The sequence below is a fragment of the Alligator sinensis genome, unplaced genomic scaffold, assembly GCF_000455745.1.
Source record: "Alligator sinensis unplaced genomic scaffold, ASM45574v1 scaffold656_1, whole genome shotgun sequence".
In the NCBI taxonomy this organism is placed as follows: domain Eukaryota; kingdom Metazoa; phylum Chordata; order Crocodylia; family Alligatoridae; genus Alligator; species Alligator sinensis.
In genome coordinates, this window is record NW_005842333.1 from 452128 (window position 1) to 469485 (window position 17358).

Sequence of the window (17358 nt, forward strand, 5' to 3'; positions counted from 1 at the left end):
GCCTTGTAATGATAAATGATGAGGAGGGACCTATCCTAAGCTGGTATAAAATTGTCACAGCTCCACTAAGCCAATAGACGCCCGACAGTTTACACCAAGAGAGGGTCTGCTTGCATGGGTTTGATCACGCTCCCATTTGCTGCAGGGATGCAGGATCATGTCCGTATTACAAGGATACGTGGTTGTTATTTCGTGTTGGTGTTGACATCTACAATCCCTTATAGCCAGAAGCAGAAAGATTTCTCCACCCAGCAAATTCTGCCTGAAGTGTGGAGCAAAAGCTCTTCAGGGCAAAGTTTGTAGGTAGATTAACAAAAGGATCTGCATGTGCATAGGAGCCTGGACTTACTAACATTATACTAACAATGAATAATATTAATGCTTTCATTTACTCATGTGACCCATGTCAGGTTTGGGCTGCCTGCAAGGGGGAAAGAAGTAGAGCTGTCTTCATAGCTGCTTTTGCATAGCTGTTCTAGCGGGATGTCTTTCACGTCCATCTGCAAGAGAAGCAATTCAGTGCGTGTCTACGCCCCTCACTACAGCACCAAGCAGTGCCACACTGAGGCATGCCACATCTGCTACCCCCCCACCAGAAGCAGCGTAGACACTTTCATGCAGCACTGGGCATCTACCAAAAAGCTCTTCTGAGAGGCACAGCCTCTTGCTGTGCCAAGTGCTACATCAAGGTGGTTATACTCATCCCAGTTTGGAAGGCAGGTGTGGAGTAGGTGCAGCATGCCTTGGGTCCATGCTGCTTGGCTCCATACTGAGAAAGCAGGAACATACCCTCGCATTGATTTCTCTATTATAGTCCATATCTGAGACTTCCTTTTCATTGAGTCATGGCTAAGTTATACCCGATGGGCTCTATTGGTTTAAGCTGATCTGTTATAGTCTTCTGAAATTTGTATAAGAGTGGCTCTAGCATCACTGAAAGCTGTACAATTGGGGCCAGAAAGGCCCATAACATCATCTCATCTGAGCTCCTGTACTCAGGACCAGTGTTGCCCTGGGCCAAGTAGCTTGAGAGTTTCCTTGCCTTTGTGTGCTGGATTTGCTCTTTGCTAACTTGATTGGGCTGGAATAAGATTTCATTTCTAACCCCCCTTGGAAAACTAAGCATGAAGACAAGCGGCAAAATGGTGTTTCAGGGGTGCAGGCCAAAGCACGTCTCTGCTTCTTTATAAATGCTGGTGCTGAAGATGAAGATGAGTCTTTGGGCTTCCTCGCTCTGCTCATCTCACAATTAGCAAATTCATCTCTGTCAGTGAGGTTGACAATGTTTCTGCCTTTCATCAAGGATGCTCCCATGTAACTGGATCGGTGAGGGTGTCTGAGCCATGCCTGGGCATGGCAACTGCATGTGTATAGGTCAACCACATTACTGCTTTCCATGCCAGCTGCAAGGACAGATGTGTTATAGCTGCTGAAGTGTTTAGAGCCTCTGGGAATGGAGAGCCATGATTATCACAGCTCAAAGAAGATTTTTAGGCCTTTGTTTCTTGTGTAGGTTTGGTTTGCTATCCCACTGAAAGAAAAGAAAATGCTATAACCTATTCAGCCTATCTGATGGGCTGTGGAGGGGTTGCAGGAGTATGAAAGGAAGTTCAGAGAGGGCTGCCAGGGTTACTAGCTTGACAGAAACCACTTCCTTCATAGCCACGTGCCCATCGCACCTGTCTCTGTTCATCACCCAGACCAGAGCTTCACTGTGTAGCATGAAAGGTGCATGTCATAAATGACAGTCGCCGGAAAATTCATTTTCAGATCTCTTATCGTAGCCTTTTCCGCCTGGGGCTCCAAGCCCAGGGACCCATTCAGTTCTGGTGCTTTTTCCCTCCCTAACGTCATTAGGCTGGATCTTTTCTTAGGGAGGCACCTTGCTCATTTTGCCTTAAGTACCATAGCTTATCATCTGCTCATTTGACTTGCTTCTGCTGTTAAGAAGAACCTTGTGAAGAGCCTTGCATTGGGATGCAGGTGATCCGGCTTCAAGTCCCACTTCTGTGCTGTGCATAGCTTGCTGAATCCACCCATGCCTCTGTGCTCTGTAAAATGGAGATAAATTAGTTGCCTTCTCATTTCAGCCCCAAAGAGCATTAACCAATTCTGAATGCAGTTACTGCCTTCCACCCTCCTCCTTCACAGGTCCTCAGTTATTAAGAGGTGGGTTCCTTCCTTGCAAAAGAGTTCAGCATTTCACCCAAATTCTGCACGTGCCCCCAGGAAAATGCATCCTGGCATCAACACGAAAAAACTCTCCTGCCATTGCCAGAGAACAGGAATAAAGTGGAATTTTGCAAGAACAAACTCCACCCAGCACCTAAATTCAGCCTAGTCCAGTGTGATATCGAGTTGTACAATGGGCCAGTATCAGTCTTCACAGTAGGACGATAGCAGGGCAGGCTCCTCAGCTGGTATACATTAGCATAGCCCCCCTCAAGACAAAGGATCTACATCGATTTATGCCAACTGAGAATCTTATTTCGTGTATTGTGCTGCTGTTACTCATAATGTGTGCTCTGCGCTTTGGCTCAAACCTCCAAGTTTGTTCTAAAGGTACGTTTAATTCTGCAGCCGGTAGTTTTACCACATCTGAAATGACTTCCAATGAAACTAAACCAAGTATGAAAAGTGCCTGCACCAAAACAGGCACAGATGAGATTTTTTGTGATAGCTCTCCGAGAAGGAAAATGGGGCTATTACTTGCATAATAAACTCAGCAGATTTGTTTGATGGAATCAGATCCCTTGAGTGTTGCAGCTGGCTGTAATACACTCCCCAAAATGGGGAGAAGTGAACTCAGCTAAATAATTTTTAAATCCCTGAAATGCATGTCTCCGTTCTCCTTGTGCAGCCTGGAGAAGCGAGAACTGAATTGCAATCATAAAGTTTAGAAAAACTATTGAAAACGGGGCAGATTCATATATACACGGCTGAAAGGTACAGCTGAGTTTTTCTTTCCATCATAAAGAAAAACCGAGGGGAAAAGTGACTTCACTCAAACTGTCCAGGGTAGCATATTGTCAAAGGAACCTGGGAGAGATGTTTCTCACAATTCAAGGAAACGCAGGAATTCGCTGTGCGTGAACCAGGTAAAATAAGAATCTCGTTACACCCCTGGTATTATTAATTGATGCTACAGTTCAGTCTGGGGGACTGTAAAATGAGCAGGAATAGAGCTGGTCAATATTTCATGCCTGAGGAGTCTCTCCCATCAGAGATGTCTTTTTATTCAATAAACAGTTTTCATGCCAAACTGTTTTTATAGAGACAGTTGCATTTCCCATGATATTTGTATCAACATTTTTCTCAAAATATGTACTCGGACTGTTTCGTTACCCAAAACCCCGTATTGATTTCAAAAATAATTTTGGCAATCAAGGAGTTAAAATACCCTGGAGAAGCCTGGGCAGGGGGGGAACGGAAAATGAAGTCTGCCAGCAGAATGGGAACTGCCTTGAAATGTTATGTAAAGTCATCTTCCTATTTTTCTCTCCGCTCAAATTGGGAGATGATTGTTTCCTGCTACGTCCCCAGCAGGAGCACACCTTATCCATTAGGCTAAGGGGTAGTCAAGGTAGCACTTCCTCTTGAACCTCTTCCACTGGGAAAGAAAGACTTCCGATTCATTGATTGGAAAGGAAAATGTGTGAGGGCATGAATAAAAATGAGCAATGGCAGTGTCAGCTGAAGGGACAAAGCGTTGTATAAATGCTTGTGACTTGTCTGGGTTTCTACTAAACCTGCGAAAATACACAAGTTTAATGATAGCTCCCACCCAACTGGGAAAAAACTATATCAACTCAAGACATTTCACTATTAAAGTAGTACATATTGAAGCCTACCAACACTCAGAGCAACTTTCATGCTTCAGTATTACTGCACGTACACCCGAGAGGATAGAATTTAATGCGGCAACACACCGGCAGCTGGCAATGAACCTTAGCAGAATTGCCTTACTTTTGTGGCTTTGTCGGCCACGAAACATGTTTGAGGTTTCTTGCTGTAGCTTTCAAAACTTCCTGTAATTCTCTTAGTGCCTCTGGTGTTTGGATTACGGAGAGTAAGTTTTGCATTCAGCATTATCCAAGACAAGGAGAAACGCCCTACTTACAGAAAAGTAAAAGGCTATTTCCACCTCCAGTCAAAGTGTAAGTAGATGGACACTCCTCCTGGGTAGGAAACCTAGTTACAACGTTTTATTGCCAACCCTTTGTCAATGAAAAATGCCCCCCTTTTTTTTTTCTAAAAGTGAACAATTATTCAGTACATCTTTGATGTTTTGAAAATTTCTGATTTTTAATGAAAAAACCAGAAGCTGGAATTCAACCTTTTTCATTATATAGTTGTTTTTGTCAGGGGCAAAGCGATCAAAGCTAAACGGATGTAATGGAACTGAGAGGGGCGCCCCAAAGGAAAAGCCAAAAAAAGTGTTCCATTTAGTCTTCATTTTCTTCTTTTAAAACCTGCTGGTTAAAAATATCATGAAAAAATATTGAGAAAGTGGTATTTTCCCCCCAAATATCTGATTTTTGACCAGCGTTGCTGAGAGTATGTAGTTAAAAGGACAAGCAACCTATTCATACAAGTCCTGAGCGAAGACCCGCTGGAGTGGAGACTCCCCTTATCTTCAGTGGGCTTTGCTAACATTGCATCAGAAAGACAAGCTGTTAAAATAAAATAACTACGACTGACAGCCTGGTAGATCTCAGAACAAAGTGAGGCATTGCTTTGGAGACTCAAGTCAACATAGATATAAACTGTCAGATTTAGGGCTAACACTGACCGGCAGCCGACAGAGGATAAGAAGAAAACTCCTCTGTGGACAGGTTAGCGTATTTTCTCGCATACCACCAAATATGACACACCCCTTGTTTTTGGAAAGCAGAATGCAACAACAAAAAAAGATGTTTCCAGAGTGCTGCTGGCAATGCAATGTAGTGTAAGTCCTCCGAGCATCCAAGAAGTGTTTCATCTTAGGAGACAATTTGGGTGAGGCAGCAGGAGCTTTTTGGTGTGATAGGACAGCAACAAGACTAGGCCCCAGACCCTTGCAAAGGCAGTAGCAAGACTTACTGGGGAGGGGGGAATTATGTAAAATGCTTGTTTCATTAGCAAAAGCCTTAGTAGTTTCAGATTAGAGTCAACCAGCTATTCTTGAAAGAGAAAAGTAACCTGGAGCTCTAATAAGTGACTTGAAGCAAACTGCATCCTTATGTTTAAATGCTAATAAATTATCTGTATAACAATAATACAGAGTAATCCTGAGCTTTTACAGGGCCTGGTACCATAGGAGCAGTTCTCTTATCATCTCTGCTGCTTTCTTTGGGCTTTGGGACAGACCATGTAGGGCTACTGACCCCATTAGGCAGTTATACCCAGACCTTCTCCACCTTCAAGACTTCTCTGCCTTCCAAGCTCTCAGCTACAGCAAAAATTATGCTGAAAGCTCACCAGTAAGCAGACCTGCCAGGCAGGCCATATGCAAAGTGAAGAGAGAGGCTCATCCGCTCAGCCTGGCCCCCTCCTTTCTGCCTGCCATCTGGCATCCTCCCCTAGGAGTAACCAGGAAAGTGCCAAATGATCCGTCTGTCCTCCAACCCTCCCTTAAACCTGCCATCACCCCTCTTCTCCTAATGCTTGGAAAGGTTTGGGAGTGCACCAGGCAGTAAGCCAGCCCAGGCCTGGAGAGGAGGCCAGGATTAGGATGCACAAGGAATTCATCCAGCTCCCCAGCAAAGCGCATATGGAGCCAGCCTGGCATCTCATTCGTGTCAGTGCAGCCCCGCTGGGGTCTGCATGGTTGCTCCAGAATCACCCTGGGCAGACAAGAGAGACTGCTGTCCTAGGGCTGGGAGCCAGAATATGTGACTGATGAGAGGAGACTGGTGGGTAACACCCTTTCTGTGCCAGGAGTGCAGATACCTTCAGAGCCATGCTGCATCCAGCTCACCGAGTGCAAGCTACATGGGATGGATCCACTTCCCACGCCACCCCTATCCAGCTTCAGTACCAGTGACACATTGTACAGGAACAAACAGCTCAACCAAGCAGTGTCCCTCATCCTCACCTCGGGCTGCCTTGCAGCAGATGCTAGCGAGAAGCAGCTCACACGCTAGCTGTGAGCTCCGTCATACACCCCGCCCCCAGCACTCTCCTGTTTCTGCAGACTCAAGACTTTTGGTCCCAGAGTGAAGAAGTGCACCAGATGTCAAGTGCCCTCAGATCTAAGATGGAGCGGCAGTGGCTCTGCCTCTGCATCTGGCTACATACCACAGGTAGGAAAGGTACCCTTTGTATATAGTACTTACTAACAAGAAGTGAACTCTAAAAACAACCGCGCGGGAGACTGAGAAACCATGGGGCGCGATGATAACCTTAGACTCTCCTTCCCTTCGTGTTTTATCACTGGTACAGAATAGAACATGTTACCATGTAGATAGATTAAAGGAAGTTATAGATTTACGGTTGTGTTGCATTACACATGGATGTAATCTCATTATATGTGCGTGTCGCCAAACCGTAATGCTCATTTCTGGAATGTAATGTAGTATATGGCAACTGTGTAATGTTCCAGGTTGATGTTGTAGGTCTAGCATCGATTCCACCACATATTAGTCGATGTACATGAAAGGATGTTATCAGTTTAAAATACGTTCACAAAGCCAGCTTCTGTAATCAGTTCAACCAGCACACACTTGAGTGTGTATGGAGAGAGGGATGGATAGGCGGACAGACAGATAGATAAAAATGCATTCCAAAATTATGGCAATATAACCAAGTGCTGAATCTGCTCCATAGATTCATAGTAAATATGGACATGTTATTAAAATATGCTATGTTGTTTAATCATTGAAATAGTACCAAAAATGCAGATTAAGGATAGGTTCTGTGGTATTATGGTTGCAGTATATAACCCCATACAGTTTAGCATTGCTTTTAACAGCACTTACATACTATGGTGCTTGTAGCATTCAAAACATCCACGATATATGTACGCACTAGAATAGTATATTATAAATATAAATTTAACTTGAGTTGTACCGACAGGTTTAGTGCATTATGAATTTTATGGGATGCTTTATAGTTGATTAAGTGTAAGGCCAGAGTAAGGCGAGAGCACCATGAATTTGAAATTAGATGCTAAGTTTGTAGTATCAAGTACCATGAACTATTTTACTTATTCTTTCCAGGAATGGAGACTTGGTAGAGTTTTCCCCCTGCTTGATTATGCAGCCTCTATACTCCTGTTGGTTATACTGAGATCATAAAGGCTGAAAGTCAAGACAGAATATAGGGATTAAATTAACTAATATGTCATAAAATAGAAGGTACAAGTTATGACTAGAGTTTTACTTCATTCTCATTTTGAGAAACTCCAAATGTTATAATTATACAAATTAGATATAGAAAAATGTTTGTAATTTTGGTGGTTTCCATGGCAAATCTGATTGGGAATGAACATTTATAAAGAGTAGCATTCCATTAGCATCTCCATGAAAGCCCGGTGAAGAGGAATCCGGCTGCAACACAAAATCATCCTTACAATCCTTATTCCCTTCAGTAGCAAATACAAAATTGTGTTGTAATTCTGCAATATCACCCTAGCTGTGAACTCCCAGTAGGCCCAGGAGTATGTTTAAGTGCTAATACCCGGTGCAATTTAGGATGGGATTTTTGGCATTACTGTATTCTCAGTCTGTTCCTATTGCTATCCCTGAGAGCCTTACCATTGGCTTCAATGGGAATAGGGTTAGGCCACTACTGAGCGCTCTTAAGAATTGCACCCATGTATACAGTAGTCCATTTGGTAAGCAATGACGTGGACTTTTTCATTCTATGGACACTAGAACAACAATCCCGCACACATGTATGGATGCCGTCTCATTCACTTTGCAAGACAAGGAAGTATTTGCCAGAATAAGATTTTACAGAAACAGACTTGGATACAGCACATAAAAATTAAAATTACATGACACTGGCCATCAGCATATTATACTGGCAGCCTGATCCCCTGTGTCGTGCTAGACATTTTCGAGAGAGAAAAAGGGATTGTGCTGCAAAGTTAGAGTCCATGTATTTACAAGGGACCAAATCCTGCTCGTTTGCCTCAGTGTGCAGACACCAGTGGAACTATTAATGTGAGGAAGTTGAGGCAGATTCAGGCCTGCTCTGAGAGTGGAGTCCACATCCAGAAATACTCTTCCAGGAAAAACACCCACTCACCCCAATGGGAATTTTGCTGGAATAAAGGCAACCAGGCTTAGCTTTTCGTTTGCTGGAAAGATAGTTGAGTGAGTTCTTCCCAGAAGCATTCAGAGATCAACGGGAATGTATTAAATGTATTAAAGTCAACACTGTCTCCAAGGGCCCAGATGAATGCACCTGAAATTCACCCATAAATCTAATCCCTAGTCCAGCCAAATTCCTGAGCTAAGCATTATTCTAGAGCGGGTTTTAGGCTAATGGTAATGTAGCCACCTGACCCCATTTTTAACCCTAGGACAGCCAGAAGTGCTACGTCACGGTTAAAGCAATGATCCTTGCAGGCAGGTGTCAGCCCCTGATATCTGGTCTGTGGGGTCTGTACAGGTGCAGAATTCAGCTGCGTGGATCAAGCATTCAAGCAAGACAGGGGCTCAAGCATTATTATTAGCAACACTTGCTATGCATGAGCCCAGGTTTCTAAAAGAGCATGTGCCCTCTATGACCAAGGGGCAAGAAATGTGAGAGAAACCTGTCTCGCTGAAGGCATGCCTCACAAACATACACAGGAAGCAGGTTGGTGGGGCAGGGGTCATGGTTGCGCAGTATTATTTTTATTGTGTTGCACAATACACAGAGTTTGTTGGTGCATCTGCTGGAAAAAAACGTAATTCCCTCTATCATTCCTGCACAAGCATGTATACAATTTTCTCTCTTTTCTCCCTACTTGGGCACACGCACACATATCACATAGGCACCGAGATAAATGATTAGCATTGATTTTTGAGCCCAGCAATGTGATTCAGATCTCTTTACCACTGGATATATTGGCAACAAGAGGAATAGGACACGCAGCAATAATATTAACTCTTGGGGGTGATAGGTCTCAAGATTTTCTCATGGATCTCTATATTTGGAGCCAAGAGATTACGTGATATTTGCAAAAGCTGATTTCAATATTTCTCGAGGTCCCTTCCAGCCCTACTTCTCTGTGTTTCTCTGATTCTCTGAATACTGCCGACCCAAAGCATTCAAACCGTAAGTCTAAGCCATTCTAACCAAAATCACAAGATCGGTATAAAAAGAAGACGACAACTAGCCGTAGTAATAGTGATGGCATTAATGATAATGTTCTTGTTATTTTCCTTCTGAGTTTTGAGTGTTTAGAGCTCATATATCAGCCTTTCTCTGTAACTAGGAAGCTAAAATTTAGGATTTTAAAGAAAGCAGAAATTGTCCCATAATCCCTTGATTTCAAATATTGAGATTTATGAAGAAATCAAAAAACAGTCACAGTGAGTTAATGCCATTGTTAAGTGTCCCATCCCTCTGGTCGCTGATGTTTCCATCCATAAAGAGATCAGAAAGATTTTGCTAATTTCCTGGCTCAAAAAAATCATTGCTACTAAAAGTAAGCAAGAAGGCCGGGCTTAGGTACCCTTACTGACACTGGGTGCATCTACATGTGCTATTAGCACAGAGCAATAAACTCCGGTGCATATCACGCCACGGTTTATTGCTCCTCGGTGCCTCATTTACAAATGTGCCTGGGACCGCAGTACATTGAGCCAGGTCAGAGCAGCCCTGGCTGGCAGGGGCTGCACCGACCCAGCTCAGTGTGCTATGGAGGGGCTGGCCAGGGTACAGAGGTGCTTCAGTGCAGGGGTAGCCAGCAGACACACCCTGCACTGAAGCACCCTTGTGCCCCAGCCAGCCCCACCAGCATCTACATATGCATTGCTTCACAGTAAATAATGCTGCCGCAGAATAGTACTTGTATTTACAAGTACTAATTTATGGCGGCATTCATTACTTTACTGCGACCTAATAGGGCCACACATGTAGATGCAGAGATTTTACCGCAGAGCTAATTAGACAACTCCACAGTAAATGTCTCATGTAGACGCACCTAGTGAGTAGCACTTTTCCCCACAAATAGTCTAAATAAAGTCAACAGGCAGGACTGCAGGACACTATTCCCAATGAGTGGTAGAACCTACTCCTGGAGCACTCCCACTGAGGTCAGTGGGATCATTGGAGCTGTGAATACAACTGAAGGCAAGTAAAGATATTGAGGAATCAAGCTGCGATGGCTCTAAGGCGCTCTTCATCATGAAAAAGGGTGATGAAAATCTGACCCGTATTTGGTATTTTTTTTTACTTTAAATCAGTTGGTCCAAGTCCCACATGCTTGCAAATCTTCCAAAGCCCAGATCCTGCAACAGGTGACAGACAGAGAATAAACAAACGGACGGTCCATTTAAATCAGCCAGAGTAGTATCACTTTTGTCTGTGATGTAAATTGGGAGAGTAGCATTGACACAGCCGCAGATCTGGGTGTCTGCTTAACCACCTATCGTTAAATGTCAGGAGTAAAACTAAATCTCTAAAAAATGCATTAAAATAGATCTGAATGCTGTGGAGTGCTGAGTGCCATCAGCTCCCATTAACTTGAATACCTTGCCAGTGTTTCTGTGGGCTGCTTATTGTATTTGTCCTTGGCCAAGCTGGGGTTCTTCCCTTTGTGTGTTTTGATACCTTATTTAAAAAGATCTTCAGCCTGTTTTGTTGCTTTTCCAGCCAGAGAGAATCCAGCAAACAAGCTAATACGTTTATAAAGAAATGGCAAAAAGGGGTAAAACATGCCCAAAGCATGATAAAGCACTAAAGCTATGAAAAGGGGGAAAACATCTCCATAGGAAAGATGTGAAACCCCCATTGATTGGGAGTTTTAAATATAGACCGGGTAACAGACTAGAAATTTATTAACTGATCAATTGTTCAATCAGGCTATTTATCTAATTATGTAGTGTCTCTGCCTGTCAAGATGCGTATTTGTAAAACAGCAATTGCCATAGTATCTGAACTGTGGTTGCAAGATGCTGGCATGGCAAGGTGTAAGGGAACAATCAAGAATTGTCCTGGAAGATGGGCTAGATTTCCTAATGGATCTGACCCATTGTATATGAGTTCATGATTTTATGAGCACAGAAATATGTAAGCTTATGAAGAAGACCTTCATTTGTCATGCATAGAAATCAGTACTTAGAGCACTGATACATATTATTTTCTTCCAATAGGTTACCTCACCGATTCCAGTTTATTTCAGACTCCACCATGTATTATAGCCCTGAACAGCAATACCACAGAAATTGCCTGTGTAATAAAAAGTGAGGAGCTTTCTAATCAGGGCATTTACTGGTACCGCTGGAGCAAGGGGACCAAAACTTTCCAGTTTATAGCATTTGCGACAATGATGAACAGGTACACTTATGGCAATGGCTTTAAGGACGACAGATTTTGTATAAGCAAGGACAGCTTCCGAAAATCCCTTTCCCTGAAGATTCTCCGGCTTCAGCCATCAGACAATGGCACCTATTACTGTGCTGTGTCCCATTCTTCAATGCTCATCCTCGGCAATGGGACAGAGCTGAGTGTGGGTAAGTGCTTTTTTACACAGGCCATAATCTGTCTGAGGACTTTGGAGCATCCTGTTTTTTGGTACAGTGAGACCTCAGTTTAGGTGTGGCTGCAGTATAAATATTAAAGCAATAGAAAGAACTAATAAAAACAGTAGGTTTGTATTGATGGGTGCTCAGATCCTGCTAATTTTCCTCATTGCTTTCAATGACACTGTCAGTGTGGGGAGGATAAGAAAGCTTTGGAACGTGCTGTAAGACAGGTACATATTAGTCAGAAAACATAGAGAAATTGCTTTAGAAGAATGACAGCTTATAATAAATTGTAACCTTTTTGCTACCACCAGTCTCCCAATTACAATTACACTGAGGCGGTCTAACACCGCATGTTTGAGGATTTCTCTAGTTACAGAGCAAGTTTTCCTATGAATCGGAATCATTTTCTTACTTGAGTTCACAGATCATCCTCGCTGACCCATTCTGTTTCTCACACACCATTGACTGATATCCTAACGATGCCCGTAAATTAGGGGGGATTCAGTGACTGTGTGGGTCAGTCAGAAGACATCATGCTTTTCACAACCAGGCCCTGAATACAAGATTGCTGCAGGCTGATAATGGCTGATATCTCTCACCACTGAGCGGTTGTGAATGTATTATGTGAAATGGGGCAGGGGTCTCCATCCACAGTCCCCCCAGGGACAGGTTTCCACATCATCACTGATGACATTGGTGACAACCTTGGTGGCTAGACGACTCCATAGGAGGGACAGCCTAGGACAGACGGGGCCAGGGAGAGTGAGCTCTTTTCTGATTCCTTAGGCTAGTTCCAATAGGTCCAGGATGAGGCATGTTGGTATGTCTGCTTGCACTGCTGCTGCCCCTAATCCTATACACGTAGTCTGATGCAGGCAAGTAGTCAGCATTAATGAAGTCAATAAATGGGGCTTCTCACAATACAGGGGCCCAGCCGCAAGGCTCTGACTCCAGATCTGAAGTCACTCGCTGTCCTCATCTGTGCATAAATTAAAGACTTTTGGTCACTACGGATCTAGTCCATCACATTCCATAAGCTCTAAACTAAAAATCAGTGGGACTTTTGTATGGCTGTAAGGATCTCTCCTCTATCAGATACCACTGCACCTTAGAGAGGTTATTGTAGATTCATAAGCTTTCGACAATATTCTTCAGCCCACAGCTCTTCTGATTCACAGCTAAGGAATGATGGTAGAAAAAATAGGGTGCTTGGATGTACAGCATCTCATCACGGGCTTCAGGCCCTTCCTTGCTGCTTCTTTTTAAAGCTATATAAGTTCTAAGACTATAAATCCTTTCACTATTAGTGTTATGAAGAGTGTAATATTGTCATAATTATTGGCTTTAAAAATGTCCACATTCTTCCATTCTAATGCAGAATGTGCTCTGAGCAAATATATATCCAGGCACTTAACCAGCATTGCATTGGCTAAGGGCGCCCCTTCTCAAATCTGGCTTACTTGAAAGTCAAGCTACTTTAAAATAGAAAATGACTTCATAATTCCTAGGAATTATTACCACACCAGAACAAGGCATCCAAAAAACTACATCCCTAGCCCCCAGATAATGAGGATATTCATTTGGAGCTGAGCCCCAGGAGACTGAGGATGAGAAATCTAGCTTTATTCGCTTTTCTAATGCCTACTGCTCTATAGGAAAGACGCATACGAGTAAATCCCAATTATCTATCTCATGAGAGATGCAAAATGCTCAAAAAACTATTGTAATAAAATGAATTGTGATCTCAATTTGTGAGGGAGAGGAGGTCATTTTGGATAGCCCAGAGTTCTGGATAACTGGACTTTGAATGATCAAGTCTGTAATCACATAATTACAGTATATACTTGGGGTATGTACTGTAGTTATTAAGGGTAGAAACATGACCATGACCATGAACATGACTATATGCATTACAAAAACACATGACCATGTTATGTTATAACTCATAGTCAGTAATTAGCCATGGGCCTTATTTAATCACCACCATAGTCAACAAAAATGCTTAAGCTACCCAAGTTTTCTATCATGTGAAAGTGGATACAAGGGTTGAGATGTACTAGGGTCTGTGCTGCAGCTATTGATTCTACTCAGTAGGTGCTGGGATACCACAGTGATGAGTAACAATGCAATACCCTGTCATAAATGGATAAGCCTTTTGAAGAACATTCAGTCTATATTAGACTGAAGACAACAGGAGATGTGGATAAATCTGAGCATTTTGGAATTACAAACCCTGGTATAAGGCAATCAAGACTCGTAGTAGAGATGATATCTTTTATTAGACCAACAAGATTTTTGCAAAAAAATGTCTTTAATTGCAAGCTTTCAGGCACAAACACCCTTCATCGGGCATAGGAGAAAAGATTTTAACAGTTCTCCTGGGTAGAAATGAAAGTTCAGGATTTCACAGGGGAGTCAAGAGATGGGAAGCTCCTCTGGGCAGGCAGTTCATAAACATGAACTTTCATTTCTACCCAGAAGAACTTTTACAATCTTTTCTCCAATGCCCAATGAAGGGTGTTTGTGCCCGAGAGCTTGCAATTGAAGAATTTTTTTTGCAAAAATCTTGTAGGTCTAATAAAAGATACCATCTCTACTATGAGTCCTGATTGCCTTTTCCTCTAGACCAATACGGCTCCAACCTGGATACCAAACCCTGGTGTAAGAATTTAGGCAGATGTATCTTTCTGACACCCATTCCCTGCTTCTCTGCTGTTAGGAAAAATAATAAACTATGGTGCTTTAAAACGTTTGGGGACATACCAGCAATACTTTAATCCAGTTAGAGGGCCTGATTCTACACATACTTACTCCTGGGTGTAAACCCAAACCAGCAGGATTGTGGTTGGCCGTAAGTACTTTTTGTGGCAGTAGGTGCTGTAATTCAGAAGATACCTTCACGTATGCTATCTCACAGCTCTGCTCCGTTAACATGCTTTAAGATTAAGGGCTCTGATTGATTTGAACAACAGGATTCATTCTGCCTTTACTCGCTCTTAGAAGTATTATCCTGTTGTTCAAATCATTCTGCCTTTACTCGCTCTTAGAAGTATTTTAACCCTCAGCCAGTGCTAACAAAACCTAGTTTTACGCAAATGAAACTTTCTGATAAATGGTATTTAGGGCAGAATGTGAAGTCACACACATGCTTAGGAAGCATAATGACTAGTGATTATTATACAGCCCAGTGTTATTCCCACTCAGTTGGGTAGAGATTTGACAGTTTTGGGGCAGGGCTGGACCTTTCCCCTCTAGTCATGTTTCTAAATATTTTTTGGCTGCTTTAAAAATTAATTCTACGGTCTATATTAAAGGACTCCAGCACTGTCTCAAAGTTATTAGTCACTTTTGAAATGCTTGGCTTATTTGTCAGAAGTTGTCAAACTCTCTTAAAGCCTACCCATTTACCAAAAATTGGTCCTTTCCACAGAACACAATTCAGAGGCACACAAGAGTAAAGAGTCTCTCATTTGCAGGAAGTTCGTTTTAAAACTAAGGCAATTTTTTCCTGTTACTTGTATCCTGCTCTTGCTGACCCGCTGTGGGACATTAACTCCTTTTCATCATTTCAGTCGACTCTTTGCCTCCTGCCAAGAAAGCTAAAGAGGAAGAGTTATACCCAAAGAAGACTTCAAATTGCAGAAACATGCATAGGTCGTCTAGAAACAAGAAAGGTACGGCTGCATTTCAACCAGCCTCTGCAACATGGCACAGGACGTGGCGATCCTTAGTGTGACTTCATTACAGAGGTGAAGTCATGGGAGAGCTGCACGTGGCATGCAGTACTCTGTATTCTCAGCTGCACAAGAGGAAATCTGGTGTGATTGCACTTCAGTCAGTGCAATGGTCATCCCTTCTGCCCACCAAAGCAAATAAGAGCAAGCTGGTCTGAGCACACCTGTCAGCAGAGATCCTGCGGCTCTCAGAGAAGTGCAGGAGACTCTCCAGACCCTTCTGTGTAGCCAGGAAATCCTTCCATTCCTAAATGTGAAATATTCACGCACAGCTCCTGATCTCTCCCCTGGGTGCAGACCCCTCACTCCCACTCGTGCATATAGTAGTACCGGTCTGACAAAGCTTCTGTCAAAGGGACAGCCCTGGCCTAGGCACCTCTATGAAAGGGTTCCCCAAACCCCAGAGGGGGTCCCAAGAAAAAGCAACCTTAGCTCAGGGCAACATGACTTTGTGAGTAAGTGCCTGGGTTTAGGGTTACTGCACTTCCCCAGCCAGACCTCCACCTGTCCTCCTCCCTCCTGCAGCCCACCCAGTCCCTGCTCCTCCCAAGACCCAGGGTCAGTGGATGGGAGGAGCAGGGCAGTGGCTGGGAGAGGGCTGGTGGGGACACAGTGCCCCCATCTCCTCTCCCCTATGTTTCAGGAGCTACAAGGCACAGGTTGCCTGCTGCTTGCTATAACACACACTGTGTCTTACTGGGTTTTTTTAGGTGCTTCCTGCAGCAGCTTCATCTGGGCCCCCCTGCTGACGTGTGCTGTTCTTCTACTGCTGGCCCTGGCTGTCGTCATCCACCGCTTTCAGCGTAAGGGTTTGGCAGAGCACATGATTCACCCTTCTCCAAGATCCCTGCACTGCCCTGGGGGGGATTTCTCCATGCTCAGGGCTCTCCCTTCCCACAAATAAGGGGATGGAGGGGTCACCTTGGGCGTTCTCTGCCCCATACCATGCGCTGCAGAAAGCTGCCAATGGAGGCCAAAGATTGACTTAGAAGGAAAGATGGGGCAGGGGCAGAGCCCACAGGAACCCCTCAGATTCATGGTGGCTTGGGGTTGTGTGAAGCTTTCTGTCCCCTGCAGCATGGAGTAGACTTGCTAGGTCTCCAGGAGCAGGTGAAGGCAGGAACACCCTGGCAGGGCAGCTCCACTGGGTGAAGGTTTCAGGTGGGGAGGCTTGAAGAGGCAGAAATATCAGGGGCTGAAAGCAAGGAGCCTGAAGAAAGCACTGGCAGGGGGGCAAGAGCTAGGAACTGTTCTCCTGTCCTGACCTGTTCCCTTCCTTTTTTTTTCAGGCCTGCGCCGGAGGCTGAGGCTTCACTTCAGGAAGCAGTAAGTGGTTTGCTTGCTTTCTACAGAAAGACATACTGAAAAACAGCAAAAGCCATGATTTCCACCCCTCTCCCCCCTACTCCCGGCCTGCCATGGGCCAGAGCTAAAAGACCCGTCCTGGAAAATGCTGAGCCTCCCCTGTATGCGAGCTGAGGAGCTGAGGGCCATCAATTCTCAGGAACATCAGTGGGAGTTGAAGACCTCCAGCACCCAGGAGGAAGCACTCGGTGCTTTGCTGAATTGAGCTGTGTGTATGCACGCAGGTTGACTCCACTGATGAAGATGTCCCACCGGAAAGGCAGGCAATGCACCTCTTGTCTTCTGGGTACCCCCGCTCTGGTGTACCCCCACTTGGCTTTCACCCCATCAGCCAAGAAAGGCATTGTGCTGTCTGTTGAAGTTGCTTAAAGTTGGAGAGTAGCCACGTCATCACTAGAGAGTAGCCAAAAGCAAAATCCAGACCAGAACACCCTCTTCTCACCTCTACTCAAATTTGGGGGGGGGTTGGACTGAACTTTGCAGTAAAGCCCTAATCCAAACACCACTGTACGTTGGAAGGGTTTGGATCCAATTCTAGGCAAGGACTTTGCAAGGTAAGCCAACTTCTAGTCATGGCTAATGGGTCCACAAGA

The 17358-nt window shown here is 44.0% G+C and overlaps 1 protein-coding gene across 1 annotated transcript in view; it reads left to right on the forward strand.

The window, feature by feature from the left end:
• CD8B (CD8b molecule) overlaps positions 1 to 17358 on the forward strand; it is a 36450-nt gene that overhangs the window by 17254 nt on the left and 1838 nt on the right. Inside the window, exons 3-7 of the mRNA XM_025210080.1 lie at positions 6176 to 6284; positions 11292 to 11651; positions 15239 to 15340; positions 16111 to 16203; positions 16690 to 16726. Of these exons, the coding sequence (XP_025065865.1) occupies positions 6176 to 6284; positions 11292 to 11651; positions 15239 to 15340; positions 16111 to 16203; positions 16690 to 16726 (701 nt within the window). The remainder of the gene's footprint in view (positions 1 to 6175; positions 6285 to 11291; positions 11652 to 15238; positions 15341 to 16110; positions 16204 to 16689; positions 16727 to 17358) is intronic.